The sequence below is a fragment of the Typha latifolia genome, chromosome 13 (genome assembly GCF_019914945.1).
Source record: "Typha latifolia isolate L0001 chromosome 13, TyphaL0001v2, whole genome shotgun sequence".
Taxonomy (NCBI): Eukaryota; Viridiplantae; Streptophyta; class Magnoliopsida; order Poales; family Typhaceae; genus Typha; species Typha latifolia.
In genome coordinates this window covers 97,660-121,259 of record NC_133098.1, presented here as the reverse complement: position 1 = coordinate 121,259, position 23,600 = coordinate 97,660, and the positions used below count along the sequence as shown (strand labels likewise).

The 23,600-nt window shown below is 37.8% G+C and overlaps 4 protein-coding genes across 9 annotated transcripts; 2 read left to right on the top strand and 2 right to left on the bottom strand.

The window, feature by feature from the left end:
- The first annotated feature begins 34 nt into the window (after positions 1-34).
- Positions 35-2,065, top strand: LOC140799688 (cell division control protein 2 homolog D-like). Its single transcript, XM_073154114.1, has 8 exons — positions 35-341; positions 459-600; positions 734-795; positions 890-1,001; positions 1,092-1,185; positions 1,263-1,332; positions 1,414-1,552; positions 1,685-2,065. The coding sequence occupies exons 1-8, from the start codon at positions 118-120 to the stop codon at positions 1,775-1,777; spliced, it is 936 nt and encodes a 311-aa protein (XP_073010215.1). The 5' UTR covers positions 35-117; the 3' UTR covers positions 1,778-2,065.
- A 292-nt stretch (positions 2,066-2,357) lies between these two features.
- Positions 2,358-9,431, bottom strand: LOC140799686 (protein PIN-LIKES 3-like). Of its 3 annotated transcripts, none has more exons than XM_073154110.1 (11): positions 9,322-9,431; positions 8,311-8,481; positions 7,834-7,913; positions 6,940-7,064; positions 6,255-6,376; positions 5,595-5,825; positions 4,396-4,488; positions 3,403-3,503; positions 3,006-3,058; positions 2,717-2,902; positions 2,358-2,597 (listed from the first exon to the last, which is right to left on the bottom strand). In XM_073154110.1, the coding sequence occupies exons 2-11, from the start codon at positions 8,443-8,445 to the stop codon at positions 2,473-2,475; spliced, it is 1,251 nt and encodes a 416-aa protein (XP_073010211.1). In that variant the 5' UTR covers positions 8,446-8,481; positions 9,322-9,431; the 3' UTR covers positions 2,358-2,472. The 3 variants fall into 3 exon arrangements, with proteins under 3 accessions (XP_073010211.1, XP_073010213.1, XP_073010212.1); XM_073154112.1 differs by having other exon boundaries at positions 5,610-5,825; positions 9,322-9,419; XM_073154111.1 differs by having other exon boundaries at positions 9,220-9,366.
- A 3,752-nt stretch (positions 9,432-13,183) lies between these two features.
- LOC140799701 (splicing factor U2af small subunit B-like) lies at positions 13,184-14,914 on the top strand. 4 transcript variants are annotated; one of them, XM_073154135.1, is made up of 3 exons: positions 13,184-13,265; positions 13,373-13,422; positions 13,569-14,914. In XM_073154135.1, the coding sequence occupies exon 3, from the start codon at positions 13,874-13,876 to the stop codon at positions 14,702-14,704; it is 831 nt and encodes a 276-aa protein (XP_073010236.1). In that variant the 5' UTR covers positions 13,184-13,265; positions 13,373-13,422; positions 13,569-13,873; the 3' UTR covers positions 14,705-14,914. The 4 variants fall into 4 exon arrangements, with proteins under 4 accessions (XP_073010236.1, XP_073010237.1, XP_073010238.1 ...); XM_073154136.1 differs by having other exon boundaries at positions 13,213-13,265; positions 13,832-14,914; XM_073154137.1 differs by lacking the exon at positions 13,373-13,422 and having other exon boundaries at positions 13,213-13,265; positions 13,832-14,914.
- An 895-nt stretch (positions 14,915-15,809) lies between these two features.
- LOC140799700 (pyrophosphate--fructose 6-phosphate 1-phosphotransferase subunit alpha) lies at positions 15,810-23,489 on the bottom strand. The gene is made up of 19 exons (XM_073154134.1): positions 23,294-23,489; positions 22,349-22,521; positions 21,436-21,548; positions 20,557-20,631; positions 20,356-20,469; positions 20,197-20,264; positions 19,960-20,043; positions 19,623-19,676; positions 18,825-18,905; positions 18,613-18,706; positions 18,441-18,514; positions 18,175-18,285; positions 18,024-18,068; positions 17,869-17,925; positions 17,560-17,664; positions 17,362-17,478; positions 17,129-17,232; positions 16,549-16,714; positions 15,810-16,211 (listed from the first exon to the last, which is right to left on the bottom strand). Exons 1-19 carry the CDS (start codon positions 23,381-23,383, stop codon positions 16,083-16,085), a joined length of 1,854 nt encoding a protein of 617 aa, XP_073010235.1. The 5' UTR covers positions 23,384-23,489; the 3' UTR covers positions 15,810-16,082.
- Positions 23,490-23,600: the final 111 nt, after the last annotated feature.

The following is a 23,600-nucleotide window of genomic DNA, read 5'->3' as shown; positions in this document are numbered from 1 at the left end:
CTTAACGGCAATCGGCGCTCACAATAAAAGGGGAAGCCCCTTTTCATCGTCAAATTCTTCGCTTTTGCTTCTTTCTTCTTGCCGTTTACATCGAGACCGAGAGAGAGAGAGAGAGAGATGGTTCAGACGCAGCAGCAGCGAGCAATGGATGCGTATGAGAAGCTGGAGAAGGTAGGAGAAGGGACGTACGGGAAGGTGTACAAAGCGAGGGAGAAGGCCACCGGAAAGATCGTGGCTTTAAAGAAGACCCGCCTCCCGGAGGACGACGAAGGGGTTCCGCCCACCACTCTTCGTGAGGTCTCCCTCCTCAGGATGCTCTCCATCGATCCCCGCGTCGTTCGGTGAGAGATCCATTTCTACCTCTTCTCCGGTTCTAGTTCCTCAAAGTTTGTTTCTTCCATCTTTCGTTTTGGTTCTTGCCTTTTCTTATTAGACTCTGTTTCTTCCGTCGATCTCAGGCTGTTGGATCTCAAACAAGGGAAGAACAAAGAAGGGAAGACGATTCTTTATCTGGTCTTCGAGTACATGGACACTGATCTCAAGAAGTACATCAGAACCTTCCGCCAGACGCATGAGATGATGCCATCACAAAGTGTGAAGGTTAGATTCTTTTACCACAATTTCCAAGACCCGCTTTGTTTATATAGCACAAGAATCGAGAAATGGGAGAAAATGATTCCTAATTTGAGAGCCAATTGAATTCAGGCAACTTAGGATGATTCTACTCTTGCAGATTCTGATGTACCAACTCTGTAAGGGTGTTGCGTTCTGCCATGGCCATGGTGTACTGCACAGGTAGGACACTTCCACCTCTCCTTAATTTTGTGACCAGTGGAGTGTGCCCAATTTGCTTAATCGTAGACGCCATCCATGTTGCTTTGAGATACAGAGATCTGAAGCCTCACAATCTCTTAATGGACCGCAAGACTATGATGCTAAAAATTGCAGACCTTGGACTTAGCAGAGCATACACTATTCCCCTAAAGAAGTATACTCATGAGGTATCAGAATATCATCACCTTTAACCCCCCTCCGTTACGAAGTGGCTTTCAGATCGTCCTACAATTACTTAGCTAAGAATTTCTCTTCAGATCCTGACACTTTGGTATAGAGCTCCTGAAGTGCTTCTTGGTGCCACACACTATTCAACACCAGTTGATATGTGGTCTGTTGGCTGTATTTTTGGTGAGGAAATCTTCAAAACGTACTAATATTTTTTGCGTTCCCGACGTGGTTAATGACTTTTGGAATTCTAATTTTAGCTGAACTAGTTACAACTCAAGCTCTGTTTCCTGGGGATTCAGAACTACAACAGCTCCTGCACATTTTCAGGTAAAGAGTTCTTCTCCTATGCTACTTCGGTAACAAATTCTAATCTTTGTCTGATCTAATTTTGTGTGATGAATTATTCAGGTTACTGGGTACACCAAATGAAGAAGTGTGGCCTGGAGTAAGCAAATTACCAAACTGGCATGAGTATCCACAATGGAGCCCAAAGAGTTTATCATCAGCTGTTCCTAATCTGGATGCTAATGGAATAGATCTCCTTTGTGTAAGTCAAGCCTGCAAATTTCCGATACCAAACAGTTTCAAAACACTGAAATGCATGGCAGTAATATTTTGAAGTTCTATTTGCATTGCTTTTCTTGGCCTTCAACCTTGCAATTTTTTGCTACATGTGCAGAAGATGTTGCAGTATGAGCCTTCCAAGCGCATCTCAGCGAAGAAGGCCATGGAACATCCCTACTTTGATGATGTGGATAAAGCATACTTCTGAAACTGTTAACAGTCTCTGTTATTGTTCCTTTTTGGCTTGGTGGGCTGCTATTCCAGTTAAGAGAGTTGCTCTCCTCTAGCATTTTATGATCTTGAGAAGATTTACTAACTAGCTCCGGAGGCCGGAGAGTAGTTGATGGTAACTGACTATTGTTTTTCCACTAAGGATTCTGGTAGCATGTTGAATGCTGCGCACCCTACTTAGTGATATATTGGCGATGTAAGATTTGTAGTGTCTACTTTGTGAAATGAAAGAAAAGGGCAGGAATCATCGTGTCATTGTGATTCAGATTTCCTTGACTTAGTTGAAATCTACTTGCGATCAGAGGTTGTAAGTTAGTGTAGCAAAAGCTGCCGACTTTATGATTGATCGCAGCACAAATGACACGAAAAAATATGAACGAACGAGTGAAACTGCTGACAGAGAGAATGAATCAGTTTCAGCCACCCCCTAATAAAGTGATGAATTTTTTGTTTCTAAATTTAATTAAAGGAAAATGGTATGAACTGAAAAAGAAAAAGGAGATACAACTTCATTAGGTTTTTTTTTTTTTAATTTCTAAAGTAGTAATAAATGTTAATAAATAACTGAATTGTTGTGGGAGATAAATATATTTCAAATTGACTGGCCTTTCTTTCTGAAGGGGATCCAATGCCCGCTGAAAGAAAATTTTGTTCTGCACTTATAAATGCTTACTAGGACAGAGACCACATGAAAAAAGTGGACCATAGTGTAAGCGAGACTGAAGCCAGAGTATATGTCCACAGGAAAATAACAGAGCATTCATTTTCGCCAGCACCAAACAATTGAGTAATTGTTCCTGTCGTCATTTGCATCACGTAAATAATTTCAAAAAAAAGAGAGAGATAAAACGTATTGCAAAGTAACAGGCGAGCAATGGTGAATGAAATACTTAATAATTATGTCTTACGGTAGTACCTATGTTCATAGCAGGGGGAACTGCATACTGCACCAAAAGAATGAATTGGTATAAAGGGTCTGCATGCACCAGGCCAAGATGGACTGCCCCTTTAACAATTATTATGCCTACTAAAGGCAATAGGATATACCGAACTATTACAACTCCAATAATGAGTGAGGGACGTATGCTTGACCCTCGTAAACCTGAAAGTGCATAACTATAAATATATTTGTATTTAAGCAAAACAAAATATGCTCCTTAAAACCCATCAGGGAAGGATTTTTTATTGATAGAAGTACTTACTACCTTTGAGGAGGTTTCCTCCCATTATCAATGTCAGAGTTGGAATTGCTCCATCACTGCATAGGAGAATTATACAAGACTGCAGCAGATTAACCAAGAACTCTATATGAATGTGCAGTCATACGATCACATAAGAAAAAAATGATGACAGAGCCACGTGCTTCAATAATTTAGGAAAGTAAACTAATTTTGTATGCATAGTTAAATCTGGATAAGCTGAGTAAGTTCATCAGAAACTAAAACTTTGGGTCATGACATACTGCACAGAAACAAGTCAAATTATGTACAATCTTATTTATTTAAATATAGGGAGCAAGAAAGCATTGTGAGGACTGTTGAACAGATGACAACATGTTCCGTTGTATAAAAAAGTTGAAGGGATGAAGCAAGAGGAATATACCCTAATATAGCAGCTGCTTCTTGAATAACCCGAAGAGGAGCACCATCCCCAATCATCAATTTTCTGATTGGAGTAACTACACCAATAATAAACCCAACAATCTACAGAGGAATAGGCAGTCCATCAGTGAGCCTTTTATATTGACAGCAAGACATCACAAATGAGAATTTGAGATACTTTGGGGCCTAAACTATTTTTCTGATTGGAGTAACTACACCAATAATAAACCCAACAATCTACAGAAGACATCACAAATGTCAGCAGGTATAAGATGAAAGTGGATACAAGATTAAAATGATCCAACCACACACACACACATATATATATCTATATATCTATATCTATATATATATATATATATATCCAAGTAAAAGTGGAAACAAGGTTAAAATAATCAGCATAAGTTTTCAAATTTTCAAGTAAATAATTACTAAATAATTTATGCAAGAATATTGCATCAATAGGCTGCATTGGTTTTGTCAGAAAGTTCCTTCTCACAATGGATGTTACAGTCTATTATTGTTGATATTCATGTCTGCCTCTGAAAATACCAAAGTGTAAAAATTGCTCATATTTGTCGCAAGGCCAATCACCTGTCTGACTGACTTGCAACCTTAGGCCATTCCCAGGCTTTCGTTGTACTTAGACTGGCTCCTCTTCCTCCCTTTTGCAGATGGTAGCCTCAGATTTCAAGGAGGCTTTTGCAACGGCTGATTAATTAACGAAATCTTTTGCTTTTTTTAAAGAAAAAAAAAAGAAGAAGGTTCCTTCTCACTAGCTTGTGTTCCAGTTTAAGACCATCTCCTGAATTGCATGGTGATATTGAACAAATCAACAATGTGTATTACTAACAATTGATAAATTAGGACCTTACATGGTAAATAACTAGCATACATATCCAACAAATCATTAATAACAAGCCTATGATGAATATAGCATTTCAATACCAATTGAAGCAGCATTTAACTGACTAAATTTTAAAAGTAAGCTTACCACCCCTACAGTCGAAGGTGCAAATAGCTTTTTCATGTCAATTACTTCAGAAAGTGAGGACACTAATTTTCTTGCTCTCATCAAAATTCGAGCCTGTAATAGATAACAGAGATGGTCAAAGAGAAGGGTGCGGTGCACCAACATATGTAAAATTGTAAATATGATAAAGCTTCCGTCAAATATATCAATAAAACAAGATATGCAATCAATTGACAACACCAACAACATTTACTAAAGAAATTTTACATTATTTACTGTCATGTACTGGGCCACACTGTTCTTCTTGCTCAAAAAACTGATATTGTTCTAAATGATCCAACACATACAATTAAATTACTAAGTTAAATACAAAAGTTTAGTATTCAAAAGATAGAAAGATTAGATTGTGTTTGATAAAGAAGTGTCAAAATATAGTTTAGTTATACAGAATCTAACTTCACGTATGTACAACAGGACATCATAACTGGTTGTCCTTGAAATTCCTAATAGGACAAACAAATACTTCTCTTTAACAAGAAAATGACTGAATTTTCTCTTTTTAGTTTACAGCAACTTAAATTCTCATTTCCATTATGTAGTCGAAGTTTCATGAATTTGACCAAGTTTGATGGTCGACAAAGTTTTTTCATGACTTAGATGCAAAAGATTTGAGAATAAAGATGATTAAGTGTTAGATAACTATTTAGTATTGTTAGAATATAAAATTTTAAATCATCAATTTTTAACAACTTAGCCTTTTAGAGTAATTAATAAGTTAACATAGTATCAGAACTAGAGATTATGAGTTCAAATCTTGTCATGCTCATCTTTGCTTGAAGATATTAAACTCCGCCTATTTAAATTAAATTCACTTATTAGGTCTATCAAAATATTTCAGTCCAGAAGTGAGAGATGGGGAGAATATTAGGTTATATAAAATATAAAAATTATCATTCTCTAACAGTTTAAACTTTTAGAGTAATTAGTGAATTAACAAGTATTTACCCGATGATATCCCAATTTCTAGAAAAGGGTGGGTTTTTGGTCTCATCCATGGAGCTTAAAGTCAATGCAGGAGACAATGACTTAAATCACATTCTTTTAGTTACTGTAGTAACTTTGTATGAAAATTCAGAAATAGACTTAAATACACGTTCTTTTAAAAAGACCAATCATGTTGATCTAAGAAGTAAGGTGCAGAAATAGAAGTAATGCAACACCTGAGTAGTGAGAACCTTTCTTCTCGCAAAACATTGACTGCCTTTAGAAAAAGGGAGTGCAAAATCATTATCACTTTCACCATAGGTTAAACTCCTTGAAATTAATGTTGTCCTTTCTTCTGGATGCCCTTCTATCTGAGTGTGACTGCTGGAATTCGATGTTTCTTCAATACTGTTTGAAGATACACGGACTATATTGTAAACAATCGACCACAAGAATATTGCACCTATCTGCAGTAGTAAGATGGCAAAAAATAAGAATAATTGTCTCCTTATAGCTAAAAATAGTAATTTCAATAAATTGATATAATACATAGTAAGTTATGCAGAAAATTAATGGTATGAAATCTTCAATACAGTATTATTCACTGCACCATATGCTAAACACACACAAAAACACAGACACATTGATATATTCTAAATTTCTCGTGATCAAGATGTATTCCAGGGGATGTCACTTCCAACAGGGACAGGAATAACCCTGAACATCCTATTACCTTATGTGGGTGTTACAACCACAATGGTAGATGTCAACTTTCTGGTTATAAGAAAGTTCAAAAAGGGAAAGAGTTAAGACAAACATGTTGCATGATGGATGCTATCCATTGGTAAGACCAACTGCAGAAACTCACTAAATATATTAGCAAGGAAAAAACTTACAGCCATGGAGAGTGAAGCATATGCTATTCCATACGGATGGCAGACATCAGGTGCTCCAAATGGACTGCCTTTTTCTTTGCAGATAGTAGGAATGATGACAAGAAGGATATTGCCTAAATTACCTGTTGAACCAAATATAGTATACTGTGTTATAGAAACTTACAATCGGCTAGAAAATGAAAAACTCCAATGCAAGTTACACTTGAATCTTGGAAGCAGCCATCTTGTCATAGAATCTTTTTTCAGTAGAATACGTTACTTGCTATGTATCATAAATTGTCTACAATGATTTTAGTTGCAAAATGAGTATGCATCTTTTATTTGTAATAGATGATTAGTCAAGAGTCAAGACAAAGAAGCAGCCGATGCTTGTAATGACCACAATTTCAATGCAAGAAAAGCTCAAATCAAGTAAAAGTATCATAAGATCTTGACAATGAATTTGCTTGCAAAATCAGTATTAACATCATTTATTTAACATTTTAGTATTGAAAGGTTTCTTCTTATGAGAAAACAGAAGACCTTGTAGTCTCCACTGGGTAGAAATGAGAACCTAGAAGTACCTAGCGGAAACCACCCATCTTAAGTCCTTGACGGAAGAACCAAATGCATTCAAGTGTTCATGCATGCTTGGTTAACCACTTATATGCTAAATTACAAAGACTGAATATGTGTTCTTGATTACCAGCTGCACAACAGCCCACAATGAGGCCCCTCAACTGAGCAGGAGGTCTGGTGATCTGAATAACGATCCATCCAAATATGGAACCAAAAATAAAGGTGAGAAGAATATTCACCGGCATAAACCACCTGCACGTTAGAATAAGAATGAGTACCTTTTCTCATTTCTCTATATGACCAAGCAGAAGTTCTCTAGAATAAAGAAGATCATGAGAATGTAGCACTTAATACGAAATGTTTCTCAATTAAAAATGTCCCAATTGATAGATAACTAAAGAAAAATTACCAAAGCATGTATAAGATGGACCAAAAAGTGACAGAAGAAGGTCAGCTATGCTGTTATTAATAATAGTGCCCTCTGATCGTACAGTAACTTCCATTATTCCATACTAAAATTAGAAATTCTGGATGGACTTGAGATATATAACAAGGAAATATACCAATGTGATAATGAAGTTGAAGCAGTAAATGTCCAGGTAGTAACAGATATTAAGAAACTAACTATTACATTGTTTCTCAAGTCTCTGGATTCTCGGCAAGCTTTTTTTTTTTTTTTTTTTGTGTTGATAGATAGACCGCAACCAATTCTCGGTGGGCTACCAGCATTGGAAGAGCAATTCAGTAAACATCAACATTAACTTTGGAAGGAAATTGGTGTGCTTTGGGATAGTACAACATCAACACTACGAATATGAGCACAGAAAAATTGGAGAAAGAGTCTGAAGGAGAATGACATCATCTTTTAATGTAAGGACTTCTTTGTTGAGTGAAAGCCTGAAGGCGCTTTTAATGTAAGGACTTGAATTCATTTTTTGAGGCATAAATAATCCAAAGATCCAAAAAGAGAATAACTCAATAGGTCAAACAAGTAGCAATGAATGGATTGAGAAAAACTCACAACATAACCATGCTCTCCATGGTGATCGTGCTTGCTAAGTTGCCTGACACGAGAGCCGGATTGAAAACATAAAACACTATCTGTACAAAGACCAGCACAATGTCAGTTAAAAGAGAAATACTTAATGAAGCACTTAATAACCATAACAGATACATGGTCCCTTTCTATAGAAGTAAACATGAGAAATAATACTGCACGGCAGCTGGAATTGTCACATTATAGTTCATGTAAAGGAACAGCTATGCAGAAAATGCAGCAGCATTAAGTGGGTTCTTTTTTGAAAAGCCTACCTTTCATTTCACTAAAAGGAGATCTATAAAATTCTGTTTGACTAAAATGACCAGTGGTCTTGCCATACTTCATTTCAGGATATCATCACACTTAAATTGATGTTTTCCCAACTTCTTACATGTAGTAAAACCTAAATCTGGATGTAACAAACAGAAACAATGTAATTTCCAATTATACAGAGCTCACATTATTTAGATGCCTCCTTGCATCCTCTCCTAGAATACCAACGTGACCTGTTGCAAGAAATGATCCAACGCCAGTCAACAGAAGCACATTCAGAACTGGTACTGATGCAGTAACAAAGAGCTCCAGGAAACCCATATCATATATCTTTATCACCCAGCTTTCCTCCTTTTTCTGTCAAGAAATATCATATCAAATACTTTCACGTACAGAACTATTGAAATTAAAAGTATAAAATTTCAGAAGCATGTATCAGGGCCCTCATCGACATAAACAAGAAAGAGCAATCACATCAATAATTAGGTCTTGTTGAAATAACTCTGGCCGTCTTCCTGTATTATCATCAGTTATTTGCAAGAAGTATGAACCCTAATACGAGGAAACGTTGTGGCAAGACTAAACCCGGGCTATTTTACTACTTGGAAGAAAACCGAGAGCATATACAGCAAATTTCACGAGCATGGTCTGTGCATCAGTAACTTGGTTTTCGTTGTCTTTTTCTTTTCCAAGAAATTACAGATGGAATATTTGCAAAAATCTTCTGAAAATTACATCAAACAGTCTGTAGTGCTACCACTAATTCTATATCACAAATTCATGTTTATTCAAATCAATTGGACCTTCAAAATTATATATTTATGCATCAAAGAAGAATCTGAAGACATCCCAAATTATGATTTTGAATTCCACCATGATAGGCCACAGTATGAAGGAATGCATTTCGCAGAGTAAGAATCAGCATGCATATCTATCTAATTGAGAGTATACAAGAACACAAAGCAGCTCTTCCTAAATTCCCAACAGTAAGTTATGCAAAACCAGAGTACAGAGAAATCAAATAATGCATCTTAAGCATCGAACTTTCCCTCAGAGAAAGGGAGGGTCCTGTATGAGGAAAATAATGACACATACTTCTATTATCGCTTCCTAGAAGAAAATTATAAGCCAATCTGCAAATCTGCTTGATGACGAAAATTTATCAGTATATGCGCGTTCTCGTTTGCATTTCCTTACCGAGAAACTGCAAGAAACAAATATAGACAACCTCCACTGAGATTTATTACTGCCCTCGCCTTTCCGCTCCTAGTTGAAGCTAGCTAACACACGAAGCATAAACTTGTCATGTGGATGTGTCTTCCGCTCCGAGTTAAATAGCCTCTAAATTAAAATGCTGTTAAAATATAAAATATAAAATATAAAATTTAATCGTTCTCTAATAGTTTAAATTTTTTAAATAATTTATGAGTTAACATAATATTAAGTCATAGGCATGGGTTAAAATCCTGTCATACACATCTAAGATTAAAAATATTAAACTATTTTGGATCCATCAAAGCATTTCAGTTCAAAAGTTAAAAAAAAATAAATAAATGTTCTTAAATTTTTAGGGTAATTGATAAATTAATACTATGTCAACTTATCAATTATTCTAAAAATTTAAGTCGTTAAAAATAATATATTTTTTTAATATTTTAACAAATACTACTTTCATAAGCCCGAGAAAGAAGACAAAAAATACAATAAAAACAAAAAAAAGAAAGCATCCAAGGATTAAAAAAACAAATGGGTTTCCCCTTAAAACATTTTTAAGCACGTGTCTCGCGATAAAGGTCTCACGACTCTCACCGGAGACTGTCTGAGAATATAAAAAAAAAAGACTTTTTCATGAAGAGATATCCAATGCTAGAGATCTCTCTTTTTTTTTCTTTTTTCTTTTTTTAAAAAAAAGAGACTTTTCCAAAATTTAAAAAAGACTGTTTCCATTAAAAATTAAAAAAAAAGACTCTTTTCAAATCTGCCATCTCAATTTCCCAGTTCCCATCAGTTGTAGTCTTTGATGGGTGCACCATGGAACTCGATATCCAATGCCAGAGATCTCTGCATTCTTCTCTCTATAGATCGGAGGATACTTTCCGGTGTATGAGGAAGTAGTTGAACAACGAATTTGGCATCAGTTGTTTGGGCTGGGCCTTGTCCCAGTCCACTAGCCCACCGTATCTATTTAGTTAGGAATATCAGCTGCCTGTTAGTGTGTTATGGTTTCTTTTGCAAATTGCCACCTCGTTAGTGGTCAAACTGAGCTAGCTATCTGCAGAGCTTTTAACGGGACTGCTCATTTTACAGATAGACCTCTGCTTTATTTACATTGTATTCCTTTCTACGTATGTCAGTCAGGTTACGTTAATGTCTTCCCAAGTGAATTAATATTCTTTACTAGGACTGCGTCACGAAAACAACTTGAATACTCGCCGACGGGCGACGGCTCTTCCAAGTAGGACAATCGGAGATTTCTTGGATGGATCTCTAGCTCCTTCAACCGACCAAAAATAATTAAGGACAAGGACAAGGATACGAGAAGAAAAAAGAACGGCGGCGTGGGACCTAGCTGCTAAATCCACTCTGGAAAGTAGATCCTCTGCAAGAATTTTCTGCATTCCTAACAGCAGCAGAGGTTATAAAGAATTATTCAAGCATGCATGCGTACCAATGCTGAAATCGTGAGGTTCTCTTCTACTTTGTTCTTTGCCTCAGCTTAACGTTATTCTTTTTAATTTGCACTCGAGTTTAATTAATTTGCTTGCCAGCATCAGCATGATATAATCACGACCTTCGGCAATCTCGAGAGAGAGAGAGAATAAGAAGATGGAGGGAAAAGTGAACGTGGTCCTAATAATATATTAAAGAACATTAGGATACACACCTAAAGGCTAAAGGAAAGCATAGCTTTTGTAATTTTCTTTGTGCATACGACTTCATGTTTTCAACCCGTCCAGCGACAAGTATTATGGCACAGCTAGCTATTTGCATCGATGACCTGTGAAGGAAATTTAATTAAGCACATATATTGTGATAGTTCGATCGGGCCTCTTTAGCACAGCAGATGCATGAAAAATAACAAGTAAATCATCTTGATTACTTCCCTGTCACCGTTTACATCACGACATAAAATTCTTTATTTTAACTCCAACTTGATAAAAGATGGAATTTGGCACAATTTTTAAACAAAGTTTTCTCTTCGGAGACTAGTGGGAGAAGATGACACTTTCCACTCAATCTGACTACAGTAACGCTAGCAGACGACATGCATGTGCAATACAAATTAATCTATATTCAATAACCCCAGCAACCTAATCAAACATTCAATGAAACCACAACAAAAACCAAAGCCATCAGATGTTACCAGTAACACTAAACGAATGCACGAAACCGAAATCAAAACACCACGCCAGACAACAACACCTCGACGCACGAAGTTACGGACAGGCGTTGTCAGAACCTGCAGTGAGCCTTGCAATTGCTATCGCAGTCGTAGAAGCATGGACCATCGCAATGCATGGGACACAGCAGCTTCATTCCCCCGCATCTTCCTTTCCCGGAGCACCTTGCGTACTCCCCAACCCTATACAAGCTTGAGCTGTAATTTGGCTTATGTCTACCACTTAATCCAACTCCTCCTATATCTCTATGTCTGTGTCTGTGTCTATGTCTATGGCTTTTCCATCCTCCTCCTCCTCCTCCTCCTCCACCACCGCCGCCATCATTACCCCAGCTTCCACCACTACCTCCGCCACCGCCACCGCCACCTCCACCACCTATGCTACCCCATCTCCATCCCCACCCCCACCCATAACCCCAACTACCACCACCACCTCCACCTCCTCCACCTCCTCCACCTCCTCCTCCTCCTCCTCCTCCTCCACCACCACCACCGCCGCCACCACCACCACCACCATATTTCTTTTGATCTTGAGTTGCATTACCAAGAGTGATGTTAAGATTGGTGGTACTAAAATTTGTGTTACAAAGCGAAGGAATCACCGAGGTGGTACTCACCAAGAAAGCGAGAAGCAGAATGCTCTGGCACGGGGCCCTGATTGAGGAGACACCCATTGCGGATAACTCAGAATTGTGTCGATTTTCTTGATCGGGAAATGGCAACAAAAACGCCCGCCACTTGACGTACTTATATGCTTGCAATCGATGCTGCGGGTGCTGATGGCAATAATGGTAACAGTGCAGAGAACTGACAGAGACAGAGGATGACTTGCATTTTACTTCTTCTCCCACCATTGGAGATGGTCTCAATGGCGCCATAGTGCTCACTGCTACTTGCCCATAATATATATATATATATGTTACAAATTGCTCTCTCTTTCTCTATACATACATATTCCCGTTATACTTTGCAGTGTTGTACGAATAACTTTCCATTGGCATAAGGTGTTTCCTGTAGGTCCTGCAAAATGCACCCTCTGCTATCATATATAGACTGCGGGAGCAATTATAGCCCCTCCACTTTTTTCTTCCAGTAATAATAATTTAAAAAAAAGGACACTTTTGGATAGAACCGCAAGAATAGCCGTATCAGTTCTTAATTGATAATCGGATGCTATATGTTGGAATGAAGCCAGCTTTGCTTTTTTCCTTTTACCCTTCAATGGTAGTGCCTTAATTTGGACATGGAGAGAGGCTCTTATGAACCTAGGATTTGAGATGATTGGAAGTTCATGGAACATAATAATTGAGATAAGAAAACCTTAATTATAGATCTCAAGGAGGTTTCGGATAATATTCCAAACCAAAGTATCACCTGTCTGCCAATGCCAATGCCAATGCCAATGCCAATGAGAAGGAGCACAATTGTAAAATGACCCCAAAGATGGGACAAGACGAGGCCCATTGCTAACACGGGCGTACCGCGTACCCATACCCATACCCAAGCAGGAGTCAGTCTCAAGTCTCAGGAATCAGGAAACGGATCCGGGTTGTAACTTTGCTATTCTATGTACTGTGTCGCCGGATTCGGGTCTTCAATTCGATCAATCACGTCAAACGGACGGCTGTGATCGTATGCCCTCGTCGCTTTTAATTTCCTGAGATGTATTTATTATAATTAAGTCTCGTATTCTCCCGTGACTCTGGAGCGATTCCTTCCCCCGCGCCGCGCCGCGAGAAAGGTCAGCTTCTTCCAAAACCCCCTAATTTCGCTTTATTCTTTCTGTTAAATTCCTCTTCTTTTCTCTCTTGTTTCTTCTAAATATATGTATTGAATTCGATGTAATAGCTAGGGCTTGATCGACACATCCGCAAACCCTAACCTATGGAGCTTTCTAGGTTTGTAATCTTATCGATGCTCTGTTTAGTTTCATGTTAGGCTGGTCTCTCTGCAGGAGGAAGGAAATCCTAATATCTAGTTTGCTTTCCCTTGTTCTCTAGTTGTATTTCTTGTTCCTATTTGACAATTTTTAGGCGGTTTGCAGATTAGGTTTTCTTGGAAAACGAATCGAAATTAGTGTTTCTCGGAAGCTATTGATAGCTATATCATACTTAACTTCGTCGCCGTGGGATGCTTATTTTTGGCGATCTGAGAGTTATTTAGGATTGGATGCATCTGGTTCCGTGAACTGATTATTTTTTCTGCCTTTGTTGATCTCTCAATTCAACTCAAATCCAGTATAAAAAAAAAAAGGTTACGGTTTTGGGAAGGAAAAGAAGTTCTAACAGTATTGCTGCAAATATTTAGGGTTACTGGAGGTTTCAGGGTCAGCTCTGTTAACTCGTAGTGATGGCAGAACACTTGGCTTCGATCTTTGGCACTGAAAAAGATAGGGTCAACTGCCCCTTCTATTTCAAGATCGGTGCTTGTCGCCATGGGGACCGTTGTTCCCGGCTCCACAACAAACCCACCATATCCCCAACTCTGCTCCTCTCCAACATGTATCAGCGTCCCGATATGATCACTCCTGGCGTGGATCCCCAGGGTCAACCTATTGACCCTGAAAAAATTCAGGAGCACTTTGAGGACTTTTACGAGGATATTTTTGAGGAGCTCAACAAGTTTGGTGAGATTGAGAGCCTCAATGTATGTGATAACCTTGCCGACCACATGATTGGGAATGTCTACGTCCAGTTCAGGGAGGAGGATCAGGCAGCTGCAGCCGTTAGAGCCCTTCAGGGCAGGTTCTACTCTGGTCGCCCCATAATTGTGGACTTCTCCCCAGTCACCGACTTCCGGGAGGCCACTTGCCGACAGTTTGAAGAGAATAGCTGCAACCGCGGTGGCTATTGTAATTTCATGCATGTGAAGCAGATTGGTAGGGAGTTGAGAAGGAAGCTGTTCGGACGTTACCAGAGGTCTCGTGGAAGCCGGAGCCGCAGCCGCAGTCCGAGCCCATATTACCGCAAGGAGCGCCATGTCAATGGGGATCGTGAACGTGATGATTACAGCAGGAGTGGGCGGAGGAGTGGAGACAGGCATGGAAGGTATGATAGTGATGGAGGAAGGTGGAGAAATGGTAGCCCTAGGCGAACAAAGAGTCCACTAAGGGAAGGTAGTGAGGAGCGGAGGGCTAGGATCGAGCAGTGGAATCGAGAAAGAGAGGAAAGGAGAGTGTAATGCCTTATTCAGAATTTCAGATTGCATTCCTTGGATTATTCTTCATAGAAGATTTTAATGACTGATCCTTGCCTTATTCTGTTATCTTGTGGAAGCTCTTTGCAGTCCAGCTACTTCACTTAAACTTTTAAAAAGTCTATTTTCTCCATTGTGTGGATTATCAGTTCCAATCTTATGTAATCTTATAGCATCTCCTTGTGAATTTCGAAATGGTTCGTGTGCGTGCATCCGTTGCGCTTGGTTCTCTTTTCAGTCCCTTGACATATAGGCATGTTATGAATGTATCTAATGACTGTTTGGCTGGTTGTTTCTTTGATGCAAAGCTTTTACACGGTGCTCTTGGATTGTTGTTGGCTTTTAATTGAAGTTCTGATTCATAGTAGAAAATTTCTTTAGTTTCACTTTGTTCAAGGTGGCTAGCATGCGTTTGAGAAATTTGTTTCATCTTGATTTTACGGTCTCTTTATAGTATGTATTGTATTCTTAACATAATTCTCTATTGATTGTGCATTTATGGTTGAGAGCATTTTTCACCCAATGATGATGAAGCAAATTATACATCTTAACTTTGCTTTTCTATTGAAAATGTATTTACATATTACGCATCAAGGTGTAGATTAACTCCTAAATCCTACTTTTATTTTTTTTAATTTGAATAAAATAGTTTAAACCAGTTGGTTTGTTGTAAATCGTTTGTCATAATTATACTTGTAATATTAAAAAGTAATAAAAGATATTAATAATCAAAATAAATTTTTTTTTTAACGGTGGATGGATGAGAGGAGCAAAAAGAGAGGAGGGAAGAATTGAGAATTTGAGACGATAATTGTTTAAAAGTAAACCTGAACCACACCCAAAACTTAGATCAACTGATTATCGGCATTTGATTATTAAGCCCATCGCTTCTTCCTACTCTTTGGCTCCTCTTCTTAAGCCGCCCTTTTTTCTCCTACTCAAGAGTGAAGGCGTCCTCCAACAGTCCTACTCCAGTTGCATAAAGTTCCGAATCCACCCAAATCATACTTCTTGTGGGACGACTAGCACAGTAGCCAGACTAATCCCACTTCACCAGATGCCGATGGTAAATATTCTATTACACATCTCAGAAACAACTGGAAGAAGCTAAATTATTTCAAACAGCTTTGTTTTGAAAAAGAGAAGAAAAAGACTTCCAACTATTATTCCACTTCAAGCTAGCTAGACCAATCAGCGCTCCCATATAACTTAACAGCGACAAAATAATCCTCAGCAACAAAAAGATGTAGAGAAATGTTCCTACTCCGCAAAATAGTCAAAGAAGAGAGTTAAATGGAGAAAGAAGACGCAACTGGAATGGCGACAATCTAAATGATCCCATTTTGGAAAGAGAATATGAATCTCATAAGGTCCCATGGCCGCTGAAGGATGGAGAAGACATTATGGATAGCGTGTCGGTTACAGAAGCCATAGCACTTAATGCTGCTTTCAGCACATCCTGAGAACACCCAGGCTTCACCATGTTTTTCACCTATATGAAACACAAAACAGACTGTAAGAATCACAAAATGGCCGAAGCAACAATTAATATACTTTGTTAACAAAAAAATTGATATACTATCAGAGAAATCTTTTGCAATTAGTTATTTGTCTGAATGCAGTGGGTCCAGTGAGATTCTACCAACTAGGTTGAACAATATCAATAGAAGGGACGGGCAACTAGTCAATTTAATAATTAATATAAACTCAAACAAATGAATCTGTAGGAAGTCAAATGTCAAAAAAACAAAAAGAATACCGCATGGATGACACATATCCTACAATGTAAAAGGCAGAAATCATTTTTATCAACACAAGTGAAAAGTAACCTTGTCCAAGTACTCCTGCAGTAACTTCATCCTTCCCATGTAATCTTGATCTTCAACACACAATGAAATGGCTTTAGCATCCCCACCTGGTCCTTCAAATTGAAGAGGCCCAGGGTTTCTGTATATGTCATCCATCAAAACACTGGAAGCATTGTTTCTCAACAACCTGGCATCCAGATTTACATACACATTAGATCCAGAGATAATAATATTTCATTTTTATGATAGCCACTGGAAAGATGACTCTAGAAGATGAGGAAACCAAAACATCTTGCAATATTGGACCAATTGTAAACTCTAATAAAAATAAATCTATTTCTTAGTTAAAACTTCCAGAGGACCAAAGCTAATCACATCATTTGACGATCCTTAAGACTGATAACACTGGACAACACTATAAGTAATACAACAAAAGGAAAAGGTCCAAGCAGTCTAAGCTAAATAGACCTCTTATATCTCCATAAAATTAAGTTTACATAAACAGCAGCTCTTCAAAAAGTACATTCCAGACAAACTGATGCATTTCTAGAATACGAGGATAGGTACCATGTGTAACAAAGATTACGTAACATAAACATACTTGTATGCTTTTCCTTTCAAGTCAACGGTAGCAGGATGAACAGCCGGCTTTCCAATTTGAGCTGCTGTTGGACCACGTGACCATCGCTTTACAGTCATCATTGCCTGGTGGCAAGCAAAAAAGAAATACTATTAAATACAGCTCATTCTAATGACTGGATCTTATTCAGAAGGTATTTATTTCCAAGACAAGATTAGCTAATGTTATTGATCTTGAGGAATAGAAGATCCCACCGTAATAGGAGCAGCACCACATCGCCACTTATTGACAGGGTTCTTTAGATTTGTTATGGTAGCCATGTAGCCATTCAGTCCAGCAGCCAATATGTGATAACAGACATATCCAAGAACCTGCTCATACAGTTGACATTTTGATTTCCAGTTCAAAGCAGCACTAGCCATAAATGAGAAATGATTATCACAGGTACTTACATAGGCATAGTCACAATCAAACTTTGATGGTAAGGATCCCCTAGCTTGATAACCAAAGAAGTGGCAGATGGCATTGAACTTCTTTCCTTTGTATGTCCCTTCCTTCTGTCAGGACAGGTAACACTCAAATATACTAATACTAAGAAATCAAAAAGAATAGTAACTGAGGGAGAAGTTCGAGAATTTAATAAAGTGAGTTTTGGTGTTCAACCATCTTCAGAATATAGCCCTAAAACGAAGTTTGTCCAACAGTCAATCGAAGGTGCGAAGAGGAACAAAAATGTCGGCTTAAGTGCAAAAGAAACTTACCAAACGTTTGTTGATCTCTGTCTCCACCAACTGCGCCAGAAGCTTCTCAGTCTCAATCTGCAAAGAGAAAACTATTAGAGCATGGATTCAAGGACAATAACTCATAACATCCATGAAGACCTCATATAAATTATCAACTACCAAATAAGATTTACCTGAGACAGCTGTGCAGAGTCATCTGATTCTGGGTGGAGAAGCAGCTGCATCATCAAAAGGGGGGAAAGGGAAATAGTACATCAGGAAACAGAATCCTAATGTGTTTCCATAGTAAATTGTCCTAGTTATTACAAAGTAGAAAGAACAAACCTGTTTCCTAATAAATGGTGGTAAAAATTCAAAGAGGGCCGATGCCCAAGGTGAAAGCTGAGAAGAAATATTCTCAACAGAGACACCTTTGATATGTAGACCATGGATTTCCTAAAGCAATTGTAAGATCACAGATTCAGTAATGTTGCAGAACCTTCATGGAATATTACAAAATAAATACAGAATAATATAAAGGCTACCAATGTTGATCAAATATCACATTAAAATAATGAAGTAATAATCTCATGTGTAACAAGCACAAGTACCTGGAGCAATGCATACAACTCTGGTATACTTTCCACAAGTCCCTCAGGTATAAGGATGACACCATGATTCTTATCTGTACCAGAAAAATACAGTACATCAAAAAATTACTGATAAAATGAGGCTAGATAAACATCGCTGGAACATAAGAAGCTAGAAACAATATATTCCTACCTTTTCCAGCCCTCGCTTGAACTGCATCACAAATTTGTTTTGTGAGGTCAAAAATAGTAAGTTTTGATGCAGCGACCTCCTCACCTAAGATGACCTGAGAATGAGTCAATTAACCCAAGATCAACAGGTGACACAGATATTGTTGTGTAACATATGGATTCCAACTTAGAGAGGTTAGAAGTGTGAACAGAACAGGATATTGGGATGCCAACCATATTAGGATGTGATTGTAGAGCACATTCCAAGGCCACATGAGATGCCTTGCGCCCCATCAGGCGAATAAAATAGTAATACTGCAAAAAGAAAACATGAACAATCACTTGACAGGAATATTGGAATTAATCTGTGAATGTATAGAAAGCTTGTCATATGCATTTCAGTTGATAATTGTAGTAGGCTGGGATAGTTCATGGAGACCCAGGAAACCAGAACTGGGGAGACTGCTCTGAGACCATGCAACCACAGTTCAACTCCTAGGATGATTCTTGCCTGCTTGGTCATACTTGGAATGCCCCCAAGCCTGAAAAGGACATTTGATCCAGAACCTCAAGGTTCAGCTCCACTTGACACTTGAAACAAGTTTCATTCACTGCCATATAACTAGAATGGCCTAATTATTACCCTAAAAAATCAATCTTCCTCTGCAATACTGCAGCCGCCTGACCCAAGTTGATCACCGCCAGCATACAACCTGACCTAGCCTCCTAGTCCAGTCCATATCAGCCTTATGCAGCACATTTTCAGTGAAATAGTAGTTAACCTGCCCATATTCTGAAGCAAAAAGTAGTGCAAAGGAAAGCTATTTTCCCTATCAAAGAGAAAATGACTGATTTCTCAAGTTACCAAATTCCTATCTTTTCCTCTTTCTGTTTTTGATGGCTGTAGTTCAAGTTAAAGAATATCATAATGGCACTTATGACGTATCATATCTGATCTGAACAAACTATCACAGGTCACAGCTACTTACAAAGACGAATACATATTCAGAAACTGCATGGCTTGTTCATTACCTTCTCTGCAGAAAGAGCATCTGTGCAGACATTGCTAATTAGCTGCGAGTTAACCTGCATGCACAAGACACATAACCAGGATAACATATAAAAATGAAAGTATTCAAATAATGAACACAAATCAAAATTCACTTTTAGTCCCCAGATAACATCAAGAAAACTAATGCTTTAATGACAAAGCTACATATTTCACGAAATATGAGGATTGATGTAAAAGAAAAAAGAGAGAAGAATGTTTTATCAGAAAATGAGGGATATCCTTCACTAACATTAAAACATGGCAGCGGTAGGCTTTAACAGAATCGTGAGAAGGCAGTACCATGGGTTACAAGCATACCTTACAGATTGTATCAAAACCAACGTTAGCCTCAACAAACTGATTCTTAAGATCTCCATTCAATGTTACAGGAACACCTACTACCTGCAGAAGTGTTTTTCTCCGCTATTAAACTAAAAGGAAAGTATAATAGAAAGGAACAATGTATTCAAGTCATATGTGAAGTTATAAAAGTTTAAAAGTTGAATAAAGGACAGGTAGTAGTTAAAAATTAAAAAAGAAAAACAACTAAAGTACCTTTGTCGAACATTTCGACTCAGCAAAAGTCTCTGCAAGCTGGGCAGCATCCGTGTTCGATGTAACTCCTTCAGAAATAAAAGAGGAACTATAAGAAGTCGTATATTGCTTTTATAACAAATGTCCAGTCCGTAAAAAATATGATAAGTCGATAAGTACCTCCAATGATCACAAGACCATCCAACTTCAATGTCTGGCAAGTAGCCATTGCAGCATTAACTTGCTCAGTTGTTCTAATTTGATCTTGTGTCCGGCCAAGCAAGTCATAGCCACCTTATACATATATAATATTGCTCAATCTTAGCAACATATTAAGCAACTATTAGAAAGTTATGACCACTAAGTTCAATCTATAAAAACCTTGATTTTTATAGGTGGAAAGAATATCATCTGTGATTTCCAAAGCCTTTTGTGCAAAAAGACCTTCAGTACCACCTGTTCCAGCCAAAATGAAACACCAAGTCCATCTTATTATTAAACCCAAGAAGAGTCATCTCTCTTAGTAAAGCAGTTTATTTAGAGTATCTAACAAAGATATAATATCCAAGAATATGGCCACCAGATCTACGAGTGGAGCTATTATATTCCAATGAAATACCATGAAAATTAGCCAAAAGACACATCCACATGAAAGTAAATACTAATGAAGGCTAACTAAAGAAGCTATGCAGTAGGAAAGAAATCCTTGGAAATGCACACCAAATACAAGATATTCCCCACAAGCAAGCTCTCTCTGTTCTAACAAAGTGAAAATTATGTCACAAATATAATCTTACAATCTGCAGATGACTCTCAAGAAATAGAGTTTAGAGGAAAGTAAGAAAAGCATCAAATTCGTAAGATCTTGTAGCAAAGAATTTTCCAGGTGATTTAGTTCCATATTAAAGGGATAATACATAATCGCAGATTCATTAATTCTAAACTAGAGTTGCTAATACTTGGAAGATCAGCAGTGTCTGAGCTGTGCACAACAGGCAAGAATTAGGATTCAGTTAATTTTTAACACAGAAGGTTAGATAGAATTTGCTAACAATGTCAAGAAGCAACTACAAGCAATTGATGGAAGCATCACAAGTTATTGAAAATCATGAAATGCAATGGATTTATATGATACATAAAAGTATGAAGTAACATCTCCAGGATATTAATCATAAACAAACATCAATTAGAGATTCTTAGGATAAGTGAGAACAATGATTCAATAGTGTACAGGCTGTCCAACATGTTCCATATACTTACCCACAAAACCAATCAATTTGCTGTCGGGGTTGTGAGATTTAATAGCATCATGAAGCCCCCAAATGACATTGTGTCCTCCTGGGGATTGTCTCCCGCAAAATACAACACCAACCCTGCAAAAGGGCAATCAAATATATCAATGTGGTATCAGATCATTATCTTAACCAGCTTATTAGAGGAAAAATTGAAATAGCCAGATTCTCATGAACTATACTAAATAAAATAAAAATGTTATTACATCTTTTCTGCATTTATTATAGTAACCTCCTACTGAAAATCTGCCGCTATATGCAGAAAATCACCTAACTATACCTCAATAGTGTAAAATCACTATGGTGATAGAACCTTAGACTAGAGTAAAAAGTAAACTGGTCAGTGAGGAGTTTTGTGAGGGAAAACTGATAAAGAAGAATGAGTGAAGGGAACAAGATTATGCCCCCATACTTCATGAGGATTAATCCTAAAAATGTCTTCAAGACAGTGTATTGATATTACGACTTCCAGAACCAGTTACAAGTCAGCAAGGTCAATTATAAAGACAGGTTGTATTTCAGTTTACAAAGGCATTGCTGCAAGAATTCTCTATCATATGTTCACAACATTAGCATGGCAAAATAAACAGCTTGTTCATAGGCTACAGAATGTGGATATACATATAAAATCAAATAAATAGTAAGAATATAATTCAGATTCTAAGTTATAACCTTATAGAATTTACACTCCTTATCACAATCACCCATGCATCTCTCTTTCATTTGTTGCATTGCTATGGCTAGACAATAAGCCAGCCTCTATGAAGGGGAATGACCAAAAAGCACCGGTTTAATCAGTTGCAATCAACATTCCATTGCTTATATTTAAGTACAACAGATATATTCAAGTACAACAATAGATCAAATACCAATGCCCATACCTGATAGACGGATGTTCTGTTATGATATGTGCTTCAGGAACAATGGTGGTTGCCCTTAGAAAATGAGCTAAAGGCTGCCCATATGTGTGAGGGAATGCTTGACTGATCACATGTGCACCAGCAGGATCTGGAGCAGTTGTAGCATCACCAAACTCCACCCTTACAGTAGTGCCCTAATTCAAGTGAAGAAGAAAAGGTGGGATTTATCAGAGAGGTACCAAATTTAGAAACTAGCTCTTATGCTGTTAAATCTGTAGCAAATAAAACGGAAATCATAAAGTGATTTATCAAGCAGAATAAAATGCTCCGTCCTCTATTGAGAGAGATACACTTAAACCAACCGCATAGTGTAAGAATGTCTCTGCGATGATGATCTTTTGCTTTTGAAATGAGAATGTTCTTTTTCCTGAAAGCATTGAGTCTAAACTTCTAATTTACATAATGCCAACATATCTTGCTGGAACACCAGTCAAAACAAAAGTTACTTAAAAAATGTAAACCATTCTTTCTCCCTATAACAACAGACAATCATTGGATCCATATTATACATGGTTTGGAAGTATTATAAATAAAATACTCAAAAATCCAAAATAAGTTGAAGAGTCATCGAAGATTCGATTTCCGAGTCCAAAACCAACAAAGATGCGGAAAGAAAACACATAAACACAGAACCATATATCTGGAACACATCAATGATTCAATAATCCCAGAAACTGGCGAGCTTTCCAAGAAGGCAAGCCTCTCATCCTATCCCCTGACAATTACGAACCAAAAAAAACTCCGATCTGATAAAAGGAATCGCCATTAATAAAGATCTAGCAGTGGGAAACCAAATCAAACAAGAGAGGGAGAGCTAGAAGTAGAAGACGGGTGGCAGATCTCAGATGGAAGCAGAGGGAGGCAATGGAGGATAAAAGAAACATCGTAAGAAGGGGAAGAAGAGACCTGAAGGCAAGGGGGGAGTTGCGGATGGTAGAGAGATCTCTCCTTCTGGAGATCGGAGAGCTCGCGAGGAACACCGTAATCCGAATCCATTTTTCTCTATTCTTCTTGGTTTCTCCGCTTCCCTTCTTTCGTCTCTTCCTGTTACCTACTGCTACTGCGATTTATATATAGCGAGGGCGATGCTCGCAATCACACTACCAAACTTTCGCGTCCAACCTATGTAAACACCCCTAACTTTGAAAAAAATTCAGAAAAGCCCCGCTGGGGAATATACTGAATTATACTGTTTAATTAGGTAATCCCATTT